Source organism: Eschrichtius robustus, chromosome 3 (assembly GCF_028021215.1).
Source record: "Eschrichtius robustus isolate mEscRob2 chromosome 3, mEscRob2.pri, whole genome shotgun sequence".
NCBI lineage: Eukaryota > Metazoa > Chordata > Mammalia > Artiodactyla > Eschrichtiidae > Eschrichtius > Eschrichtius robustus.
This window is the reverse complement of record NC_090826.1, coordinates 22579876-22592494: the sequence shown is the minus strand read 5'-3', so window position 1 is coordinate 22592494 and position 12619 is coordinate 22579876. Positions and strand designations below refer to the sequence as shown.

General features: G+C 39.6%; 1 protein-coding gene across 16 annotated transcripts in view; it reads right to left on the bottom strand.

Annotated features, from left to right (window-relative positions):
• The window catches only part of PHACTR4 (phosphatase and actin regulator 4), a 114209-nt gene that overhangs the window by 10706 nt on the left and 90884 nt on the right, over positions 1-12619 (bottom strand). For all 16 annotated transcript variants that reach the window (XM_068539293.1, XM_068539287.1, XM_068539281.1 and 13 more), the window contains 5 exons: positions 11477-11641; positions 10570-10965; positions 6190-6793; positions 4616-4803; positions 3364-3517 (listed from right to left, as the gene is read on the bottom strand). In XM_068539293.1, the coding sequence (XP_068395394.1) occupies positions 3364-3517; positions 4616-4803; positions 6190-6793; positions 10570-10965; positions 11477-11641 (1507 nt within the window). The remainder of the gene's footprint in view (positions 1-3363; positions 3518-4615; positions 4804-6189; positions 6794-10569; positions 10966-11476; positions 11642-12619) is intronic.

Below are 12619 nucleotides of genomic sequence, written 5' to 3'. Positions count from 1 at the left end.
CCAATTTCCCTCCTCTTATGAGGACACCAGTCATTGGATTAGAGCCTACCTAATCCAGTGTGATTTCATCTTAAGTTGATTATATCTACACAGACCCTCTGTCCAAATAAGGTCACATTCAAAGGTACCAGAGATTAGGATTTATTTTGGAACATACAACTCTACCCACTACAACCTCCCTGACAAAATTTCATTTCCTTTGTAATCTCTACCTCCCTGCCTCCATGAAAACACTCATCTGCTTTATTTACTCTCAACCTCCCTGCCCCCAGGCAACCAATGATCTGTTTTATGTTAACTATAAATTAATTTTCATTTTCTAAAATTTTATATAAAATCATACAGTATGTACTCTTTTTTTGGTCTAGCTTCTTTCACTCAGGATAATTACTGAGATCCACCCAAGTAGTGGCATTATAAATAGTTCATTCCTGTTTACTGCTCTGTAGTATTCCATCACAGGACTATGCTCATGTTCATCCATTTATGTTTTGATGGACATTTAGGTTGTTTCTATTTCGCGTGGACTATCAGAAATAATGGAATGGCTGGATCATATGTTGTTTGATTTTTTTAAAGAAACTTACAAATTGTTTTCCAAAGTAGTCTATTTTACACTCCCAGTCTATTTTACCACCACTGTGTGAGAATCCAGCTGGGCCTCATCCTCAGCAACTCTTAATATTATCAGTCTTTTATTATTTATTTTATTTTATTTTAAAAAACAAATTTATTTATTTATTTATTTTTGGCTGCATTGGGTCTTCGTTGCTGTGTGCAGGCTTTCTCTAGTTGCGGCAAGCGGGGGCTACTCTTCATTGCGGTGTGCGGGTTTCTTATTGCAGTGGCTTCTCTTGCTGTGGAGCACCGACTCTAGGCCACGGGCTTCGGTAGCTATGGCATGCGGCTCTAGAGCACAGGCTCAGTAGTTGTGGTGCACAGGCTTAGTTAGTGTGCCGCATGTGGGATCTTCCACATGCCAGGCCCCCTGCATTGGGAGGGCAGAGTCTTACCCACTGGATCAACAGGGAAGTCCTTGCTTCTCCCACCTTTTAAAAAGTGGGTTGTTTCTTACTGAGTTTGGAGAGTTCTTCATATATTCTAGATATAAGACCTTTATCAGATACATGGTTTGCAAATATTTTTCTCCCAGTCTGTGGCTTATTTTTACATTTTTTTTTAAACTGTCTTTCACAGAACAAAAAATTTTAATTTTGATGAAGTGTAATTTACCAATGTTTTTCTCTTAAGAATCATGCTCTGAGATCATATCTAAGAAATCTTTCTTTAACCCATATTCTAGAAATTTTAGTTTTAGCTCTCATATTTAAGTCTATGATCCATTTTGAGTTAATTTTTTATATGATACACTGCATGAATTGAAGTTATTTTTGTGCCAGGACCATTTGTTGAAAAGACCATCCCTTCTCAAGGAAATTGTCTTTGTACCTTTGTCATAAATGAGTTGCACATATATGGGTGGGTCTATTTCTGGGCTCTCCCTTCTGTTCCATTGATTTCTTTGTCTATCCTACCTTTACGTCAATACCATACTGTTTAGGTTACTTTAGCTTTATAATATGTCTTAAAATGAGACAGTGTTAGTCCTCCAATCCTGTTCTTTTTCACAGTTGCTTTATATTTCCGTAACAATTTTATAATCAGTTTGTCAGTTAAAGCCTGCTGGGGGTACTTTGACTGGAACTGCATTAAATCTACTGATGTCTTGATAATACTGAGACTTCTGATCCATGAATATGTTATTTGTCTCCATATATTTAGGTCTTCTTTACTTTCTTCAGCATTATTTTATACTTTTCAGTGCATAGGTCTTACACAATCTTTTGTCAGGTTTATCCACAGGTACTTAAAGATTTTTGATGGTATTGTAAATTGCTATTGTAAATGTTAATCTCTTGTATTTCTACATTTTAATTTTAGACTATTCATTGCTAGTGTCCAACAAGCTCTTCTAAGACGATTATGACCTGGGAAAAAACACTCAAAGATGAGCAACTAGCATTGCAATAAAGCAAAAAGGAATCTATTATTAAAGATCCCCATTCTTGGATGAAATATACAGTGTGGGAATATAGTCAATAATAATGTAATATCTTTGTATGGTGACAGATGGTAACTAGACTTATTGTGGTGATCATTTTGCAATGTATAGAAATATCAAACCACTATGTTGTGTACCAGGAACTAATATAGTATTGTAGGTCTATTATACTCCAAAAACCAAACAAACAAACTCATAAAAAAAGAGATCAGATTTGTGGTTACCAGAGGCAGGGGGTGGACAGGGGGAACTGGATGAAGGTGGTCAAAAGGTACAAACTTCCAGTTATAAAATAAATACATACTAGGGATGTAATGTACAACATGATTAATATAATTAACATGTATGTTGTATATCAAAGTTGTTAAAAGAGTAAAGCCTAAGAGTTCTCATCACAAGGAAAATATTTTTTTTTCTGTTTCTTTTATTTTGTATCTATAGGAGACGATGGATGTTCATTAAGCTTATTGTGGTCATCAGTTCATGGTGTATGCAAGTCAAATCATTATGCTCTATACCTTAAACTCATACAGTGCTGTATGTCAAATATATCTCAATAAAACTAAAAGAAAAAAGAATCCCCATTCTTAACTAATTCCTAATCTTGATGGTCTCTTGCTGACACTCAGAGGGCCACAGTTCTGCATTAAAACTGCCATCAGCAAAGCCAGGTGTCTGAGGTAGGAGAGGAGAATATATTTTAATTAACAGGCATCCTTATTTAATTGTTTTTAAGGAATATGCCAGGAGTTCCACTTTCCGAGAGGAACATCTGAGGTGGGCAAACACTTGTCTGTATACCTGGACTCTACGTGTAGTACATATGCAGGAAGCTGGCCTGCATTCAGTCTCTCTATGCTTTTGGTTCCAGCTGACTTGAAAAATATAGTAACACATTGAAAGGAGGCAGTTACATGGAACATGTGAAATAGATACAATGGAAATTATGTGTGTGATTTTTAACTGGGCTGGCACCTCATGGTTGAGCAAGCCAGAAGAGGCTTGCTGTCCTGGGAGCCACCTAAATCCTTAGAAACTTAAAAAAAAAACCATACTTATGTTTATCTTATGGTGTAAAGCTGTGAGATCTATCTCATGGTTTAAAGCTCTGAGAGCCATCTAGTTCCTTAATTTCCAAACTCTTAGAAGATACCCATCTGTGTACAATATGTATTTTTAAAAATTATGCTATTTCTAAAATTAAAAAAAAAAGATACCTGCATGCTCCACCACAAAGTACGTCTCTAAGACATATACTGGCATAATCAAATCAAATCAATCTATTCTAAGAAAAGGCCTACCGGATCAGCGTGTTCGCAATCTGGTGCCGTATTTCATTCCACTCCTCTTTGCTTTTTCGAGGCCAAGAATTCATGTTCATTTTGGGTTCACTGGGTCTGTGGTTCAACTTCATTGCCAGTGTGTCTTTCCTCTTCACTTTGTTGGCCAGAGCACCTTTGTACAAGGGAAAGAAAAACATGTAGAAGCTTAAAGCTCAACCTCACCTGGAGCTAGGTAAGAGTCTGAACAAACAATATCATAATCCCAGCTTTCTAGCTGGCCTCTGATGATCCACCTAACAGTGAGGTGGGGGTAAAACTGAGGACATCTAAAAATCTTTTTAGCAGATGGCCTCAGACGGGCTAAAAATATCTTTTCACTTCTACCAGTTCTCTGTCTACATTTTTCTTCTTAGTAAGCGTTGCTAGAGGAGAGATGATCTAAGCAGGGGACAGCCTCTGAATTACAACACAGAGGCATTTGCACTAACACACCTCATAAGGCTCCTACTCTTAAAGCTGCTTTCCACTTTTAGGAATCAGGATTCTATTATTCGCAGATGTGTGTACATGAACATGTTTTTTTTCTTTGCCCCATGAACACAGGAAGCTCACTAGGCTGAAGGAGAGCATCACTTTTGTCTTTTCCACAAAGCCCAAATACCAACTTTCCTTTACTCCACATTCTTTAATACCATCAAGGTAAATAATTTTTTTAAAAAATTAATTAATTAATTAATTTATTTTTGGCTGTGCTGGGTCTTCGTTTCTGTGCGAGGGCTTTCTCTAGTTGTGGCGAGTAGGGGCCACTCTTTATCGCAGTGCGTGGGCCTCTCACTATGGCGGCCTCTCTTGTTGCGGAGCTCAGGCTCCAGACGTGCAGGCTCAGTAGTTGTGGCTCACGGGCCCAGTTGCTCCGTGGCATGTGGGATCTTCCCAGACCAGGGCTCGAACCCGTATCCCCTGCATTGGCAGGCAGATTCTCAGCCACTGCGCCACCAGGGAAGCCCAAGGTAAATAATTTTTAAATCAAAACCAAACACATACAAAACTGATTGACTCAACCTACTCAACCTATTGACCAGCCTACTGACTGATTCCTACCTACGGGAACAGCAGGGACAAGAGTCTTTCACAGAGCCTTCCAAGAGCAGTCAGCCAGACGACTCGATGGGAGAGGGTGCCTGCTTCCATGCATCTTACACTTGCTAAGACCAGCACACAGCTTTATCTGTAAGAGAACTTTCTCCTTCCCTTTCCCTCCTTTTCTTACTATGATGGCTTTCATCTTCATCCTCTTCATCTCGGTATTGAATAGGACCTTCTGAATCAGAGTCACTCTCTTTCCCTTCTTCTTCCTCCTGCAGACACTGCGGTAGTTTAGGAACGACTGAGGTAGATGCTACATCTGCATCGAATGCAAATATGTGGATCTGCTCCTCCTCTTCTTCATCGTCTGGACTAACAAATTAACATAATTACATTTTACATTTTCCTTTCAGAGACATAAAGAATAACTGATTTGCAAGGCAAACTACTGAATAACCATGAAAAAGTCCATGAATGAAATAATGTATAGTTATTTCCCTTAATTTTTACATTCTTGCTAAGAAACTTTTTAGCAGCTATTAATCTAAAGGGCTCCGGGTTCAAATCCCAGATCTACAACTTATCTACTAGCTTGTAAGTTATTTAATTTTTCTGTAAATGTGAATGATACCTACCTTGTTGGCTTGTTGTGAGAATGAAATAGACAAATTCTAGAATGCACTAGTGTCTTGCACATAGGGCCCTGATGATCAATATATAAGATGCAAGTTTGCTTTGGTCTGATTGAATGGGAAGATTACACAGCATCTAACACAGTACTTGGCTCATGGAAGATACTCAATAAAAATATTTAACCCATTTCCTAAACCAAGGAAGCAAAGAGAAGTAAGGATGAAAACTAACTTCTTTGCTTTACACTCTGGAGGCATAAAACTATGACTTAGTCTACTTCAAATTCCTAAACTGTCTCTTTCCAGGATGCGAAATAAATAATACCAGGAAGTACAAAAGAGTATGGCAAAAAAACCAAAAAGTAGGATACTGCAACAGCTCTATAACAATTCTTTTAGTTATTAAGACAAATTTCCAACTTGCCAAGAAGTGTTAATCTTCAGTCACAATTCGTCTGAATTTTAAAAAGACAGACAAAATAGGTATAAGTACCAATGCTACTGTGAACAGATTGAGTGTTTGGGGACAGATGAGGGAGAGAAAAGATGAGCAGTTTCAGTCTGTGGGGCTGGAATACTGAGCTATCTTTCAGAGCTCCCTTCTTTTTCTCTAGGCTTCTCTCTGTCCCTCCCTACTACCAGGTTCTGTGCCAGGCACTGGAGCTTTCAGATTTGTCTAATTTCATTCTCGCAAGCCTATGAGGTAGGTATTGTTTCTGTTTACAGGTTAGACAACTAAAGAGCAGGAAGATTAAGTAACACACACTACTGCACGCTAGTAAATAAGAGGCAGAGCTGGGATTTGAACCCACAGCTATCTTACTCCAAGGTCAATGTTCTTAAGCACCATGTTACACTGCTTCCCGTATATCATATAAAAATACATAGTGATTTTAATTTTCAAGTACAGAAGTTTATAATTTTTGTATCATCATGGAAATTTCTGCCATGGAAACAATGTTATAGAAATCAGGAGAGTGAAAGTTCAAATTCAAGAACATGTCCTATTTGTTGAGTATTCTTCTTAATTTAAATTTATTCACATTTTCTCTCTATAAGTAAGTTTTTCCAAGAAGGGCTAGCTAGAGTAAAGAGGGAACAAGAAGCAAGCTTTAAAGGCACTCACACTTTCAGCATTTCAATAGTGATGGGAAGTGACCTGGTCCGACCCAGGGTACTGCTGTCCTCAGAAAAGTTGTCACTGTTCTCGAAGAGCAATGAATGAGCTCTATGAGAGCCTTCCAAGGGAGGAGTGACGGGGAGTGGGCTGGTCAGGGCCTGCTGGATTCGGATATGCAGTGGGACTGGGGGAAGCCTAGAAGGTACATGGGGCTCCCCAAAGCTGTGGTCCAACATCCTCTTGGGTACTTCCCTTTTCTGACTTTCCTGCTGGGGAACCTCCTGGGGTAGGTCTAAGGAAGGTGGAAACTCAATTTCTGGCACAACTTGAAAAGTCTTAGTAGGGAATGGAGGGGACCGAGGGGGTTCTGGAGGTATATGAGTAGGCAGTGGGGGGGATGGGGCGGTAGGGGGGATCATCGGCAGGGGTTCGGAGCCCACAGAGCATGTGCTCTTCTCTTTCTGATCACTTGGTGCTTTTGTGGTGGTGGCAGTGGCAGCAGCAGACTCTGAGGTGGGTACCAAGGTTGATGGAATGCCTCTCTTAGGCGGTAAAGGTGGGGACAGCTTTGATAACAACGTACCACTGTTTATTGCTTGGGATAGTTCAGCTGGAAAAGAGAAAGCAACACCTCAATTTAAGATGTCTTTACAGTGCTTTGAGGGGCCAGCCCAGGGCCTAGAATTAGAGTTGAGCTCAGTCTTAATCTTTCGGGCAAATTATACCATTTCATGGCTTTGCCATTCCCTAGCTATCTCATCCGGAAACAAAATTAATATTTAAATATCTAGAAGGCCTAATAAATGTACAGAGGTGTAGGAAGACCACTACCTTAATACTCTGATGAGAAACTTCTCACTTCTTTACTATGATAATAGACATGACAACTTTTTATGACTTGATCTTGGTGTAGATAAAGTTAATATGAAAAACCCTCCAAAAAATGTGGCTAATAAGTTCTTTTGTCTAACAGTACTCCATTAAAAAATTTAAACATGTAGATTGAAACAAACAAAAAAAACACTATCAGGCATTGTTACCATATACTGATAAATAATGATATCTAGCTATCTCAGCACTTTATTATTAAACTATCAATGATATCTTGGATTTTTATAGCAAATGCAGAGGCCTTTGAAGAAAGCAAGGTGCTTTTCTGTCCTTGACTTCATATTCTTCTTATACAAGAGATCATCTTTACCATTTTACAGAAGCAAAAACTGAGGCCACAGAAGTTACGTGACTTGCCCAAGATCATACTACAAACTGGTAAGGACTCAGCTAGTTCCCAGGACTCATTATGAGGCTCCATCGTCTGGATCCCACTGACTTTGTTTTTTATCAATGTCCACACCCCTTCTTGTCCTTTATGTCCAATCTGCCATCTCCACTCTTCACTACGCTATGGGCTCCTTGACAACAGGGCACCCGTTGTCTCTATCAGCATATTCACAGGGTGGGGCACAGTGCCTGGCACATAGTGGGTCCTCAATACATGTTTACTAGATGAGAGGACCCTACCCTGTATCATGACAGTATATATCCCTATGTGATCCCCCAAAGCCCACAACGTCTCAGGTGTTGATTCCACAAAGTCCCTTTGGAGAGTTCCAAATGGCTTTTAAGAAGTGGATCAACGCATCACAAAAGGTCAACCTTGCAAAATAATTAAATAGTAGTTCTCTCGGTTACCAACCTCCAACCCTCTACCCAAACCCCTCACTTGTTTTCAAAGGTTTTATATGTCTTACCTAGAGAGCAACACTTCAAGTTTCCCTAAATTAAAAATTTAACTGCACTAAATCCCATTCCATTGGCAGCATTCAAAGTAAAAGTCTAGCTAATCTGATAATGCTTTAATGTCACTATAAGTAAAATTTTAAAAGGTCCTTCTAGAAAAATACTGCATACACATATAAAAAAGGATTCGAAAAATGTGAATTTCAGGATCAATAAAAGATATTTTTTGGTAGACTGGATTTTTGCTGTCTGTCTAAAAGTAGTGGTTAGCTATTCCGTCTACAACAAAACCCACCCCTGACAAGACCAAATTTGAGTATTTTAACATTTGACTTGATAAAGTAAATTACCTTTGGTAATTTAAGGAAAACATATACCTGAAAAGTAAAGGAAATGACCTCTGGTACACATACCCTCTGGTACAAATACCCAATGGCATTTGGCTGTAGTTCCGTGGGAAAGATGCCAAAATGTTCGTTGGAGGGGTTACAAATTCCCTTCATCTGTTCAGTTATTTATGGTGGTCCTTCCTTAGTCCCAACACTACTAATTAGTCCTAATACTATTATGCCCGTTAGTAGACATAGCAATGTCTAAACATTGGTTTCCAAATGTTTGGGTTTCGTGGACCAATACTATTAAAAAGATTCTCAACCAATCTCAGGTTGTCAATTTTTATTATTTTCAACTAAGGCTTCTTTTTTTTCTGGCCAAGCCGCGTGGCTTGTGGGATCTTAGTTCCCAGCCAGGGATTGAACCCAGGTTCCCAGCAGTGGAAACATGGCACCCTAACCACTGGACTGCCAGTGAATTCCCTCAACTAAGGCTTGATATTCAGTAAAACCACTTATGAACATAACCCCTGCATGGAAGAAATGGTCTTTTAACACCAAAGAATTAGGAAGGTCCATAATTTCAGAATAAAGGATAGTCCTTTTTTTTTTTTTTTTTTTTTTTTTTGGGCTGTGTTGTACAGCTTGTGGGATCTCAGTTCCTTGACCAGGGATTGAACCCAGGCCACGGCAGTGAAAGCTCGGAATCCTAACTATTAGGCTAGCAGGGAACTCCCTAAAGGATAGTTCTTTAAATCAAGTCTACTTAACCTTAATAAAAACTCTGTGAACTATCCTGTTTTTCTTTTTCTGCCGAGGACCACTTGTGGACTGATGTTGGTCCCTCAGTCACAGGGCCTATTGCTTTGGGCTGTTCATCTGAGGCCAAGACTGGCCTCTGCAGTTTAGCCCAGGATACAGTACACATATTATCATTTTTTAATGTTGTCTTACCCTGAAAAGGGTGGAGTACTACTGGTTTAGAGCAGTGGTTCCCGATGTGTGGTCCCCATACACGGAGAATCAGCATCATCTGGGAACTCATCAGAAATGCAAATTCTCAGGCACTACCCCAGACTTACTGAATTAGAAACTCTAAGGGCAGAGCCCAGCACTCTGTGTTTTAACAAGCCCTCCAGGTGACCATGATGAGAACCCCTGTCTAGACAACAGTTTGAGAACACAAGTATACAGGACAGAGGTCTGTACTCCGGAGTTGAAAAGGCTGTGCTTGGTTTCTATCTTTCACTAACTGCAACCTGAGTCAATCACAACTTCTTCACATTCTTATTGCCCTAACTATATAATAGATAAAATAGATAAAACTTCACAAGGAGGTTTTGAAAATAAGTATATGAAAGCTCCTCAGTCCTCAGAGATAAGTCAACACAGCACTATCCATCCAAGGTAGTGATAATAATAATAATAACCTTCATCCTGTTTTTATCAAGCTCCTCCAACCTGCTATAGTCACAATGAATTCTAAGCCTGTTTTTCAAGGTTCTAGTCACTCCATACAATTTGGTTAATTAGCCATCTGATGAGCACACTTTTTGTTTCTCCAATCATTAACAAAAACTTTAAGCAGTACTAAGCCTAGTATCATTTTTCTTGAAAAACTACCTTTTTTCCTCTCTTCCCTTTCTTAAAAATTCCTCTAAATTTATATAAGGAAAACTGACCTAAATATAATATAATATATTCAGGTAAATATAAAAAATTTACTAAACCAATAAAAAGTTACTGGTTATCTTCCCTGCTTTCATTCTTCCACCATTTATTTTATTAAGAGTAGCATTCTTAACTCTCCTGAGACAAAACATGATTTTATCAGGATAATTTAAATATCTTTACAGTTCCCCATGAATGTACTACGCCAGACACTGAATCACAAGTTACACTGACACCTATACAATCACCTTTTTATCTACTGGATTTATGCTGAAGGAAGGCATTGGCAGTTTAAAGTAGGTTAAAAAAAAAACCCTTTTCTCCAAGCAGGTCAAACCCATTGTGGTCTTCACATGTACAGTCCCCCAACTACAAACAGTAGTTCAGAAACATTGTTTTAGGAAAGTAAATATTAATCCCCCAAAACTTGAACCTAATTTTAGTGATATTTGACACCACTCTGTTTCCATTTATAGCCATCTGCCTCATTTTCAAGGCTTTTTTCTATACTGAGGGCATTCAGAGGGACAAGCTATGGAGAACTCTCTCACAGACCAAATCAATATTGTACCAGTTATCCAATAAAACAACCGTCTAAAACCAAGCCAAACCCCAAACAATGGAAATCTAAAGACTTACTTACCAATGACAGGGTTGCTATTTCTGTGAGCTGGTTTAGGGGGAGGGATAGGGGGCTGCTTGGCAGGGACTGTATGAGTGAGGCTTGGGGTAGCAGTAGTGTTAGTGCTGGCAGGAGAAGCAGGCAGAGTCCTGGGTGCTTGGGAAGGGGGGACAGAGGAATTAACAGTTTTTGCTGGGTTCGTGGCAGCCGTGGTGGCAGCAGGTGCTGTGGTGATGGCAGTGGTGGACGTGGAGGAGAGTGGTCTTGCTGTGCTGCCAGAGGAAGTGGCATCCTTTGCGTGCCCTTCATTTGCTTCGTGAGAAGAGGACAAGTGTCTTTTAGGGGGAAGTAAAGGCTGTTTGGGTACATTCTCAGGAATGGACTCTGCTTCAGAATTAGGCTGGCTTCCAGTTGAGCCTGTGTAATAACAGATGTGATTTAAAAGGAAAGAGTTACAAGACAGACTGAAAAAAGCTAACACAACCATAGCTTATGGTCAACTCCATCCATTATTTAATGTATAGATTGGTTTACGGACAAAGTTTTCCAACCTCAACATACTTAAGGTATATGACACTTTCTCAATCATAAGAGAGGCTTGTTATGGTAGTGATTCTTCATACAAGAGCCAGGCAACTGGACACAGAGTCCCTTGGGTGGAGGAGGAGGAATGTGCAGCTTGAAAAAGTCCCACAGCTATCTGATATTTAACATCCTCTTCCGTCCTTGAGAATCACACATTTAGGTATTTTGTGAATACAAGAATGAGGGGAGAAATTCTACTTAAAGTGGCAACTAGGTGAGGAACTGCTAGAGGAGAACAGAAGTCCCTCTGGATTTTATTTCTCCCCTGGCTCTTGTAAACCTCTGAAGTAAATTAGAATGACTGATCCATGGCTCTTAAACTAAAAAATTCAGAGTTAATTACCTAGTCGCTTCTTTGGGTCCTCTTCTGGAATAGGCTTCTTAAGATTTGCTATTCTTCTTGGTTCTTCCTCTACTTGGACTGGACTAGAAGATCTGGCGCTCCCTATCGGGGTGGTATGGCCATTCTTTAACGTGGCATGGCTCAGCTTCCCTGGGTCCTCACCACCTGCAAGGTCCAAAAGAAAGAGCAAACTGATGGACTGGGTGTGGTCAGGTAGGGAGAAGAGTTGGCAATTTCTAACCTTTCTTATCCCCTTTATCCAACCCTCTTCCTGTTTTAGCTTATTATTTAGATCTAAATTATTTAGATTTTATAGTAGTAATGAAAATAAGTAATTCTTTTTCCAATAAACATTTGATTGTCTATTATGTGCCGGGTGCCTTGCTACATGAATAGGACAGATTTATTTCACACAAATAATTACAATGCTAAATGTTAAGAGCTATTATGAGTGAAGTGCTATGGTACAAACGAAGAAACAATTTTCTTGGGGGTGGGAATGGGGTTAGAAAAGCTTCACAGAAAGTGGTAGCTAAACTGAGTCTTAAAGGAGGAGTAGGAGCCTGCCACTCGATGACAAGATGAGGAAAGACCATGTAGGAAGAAGGAATAGCATGTATGAAGGTGTGAAATTATTCGACATGTTTAGGAACTGACAATTAGTTTGTCCTGGCAGGAGAACAGGACACATAAGAAAAAGTTAATAGGAATGGAAAGGCAAGCAAGAGCCAGGCTATGAAGGGTACCAAGCACCATGTAAAAGAGCCTGGACTGAATCCTGTAGGAAACAGGAAGCCAAAGAATTAAAGTAGGAGAGAGATATGATCTGCTCTGTCTTTTAGAAAGTTAATTCTGAGAGCTGTGAGAAGGATGGATTAGGCAGTGATTGGAATAGGAAAACTAATAATGAGCAGAATGTAGCTGAGACATAGCAGAGGGTGCCTGAGGGCATTAGGAGTGGACAGCAAGGGGGAGAACTGATAGACACATCAAAGGTAAAACACGGTACACATGATGAATCCCTATAAGCTAAACTGCAGGAATGACCACTAGGCTGCAGGCTTTGGGATGACCACTCATCGCCATTAAACTTTTAGGCAAGATCCTTTTATGGAGGAATTTGACAAGTGTTCCCAGTTACTG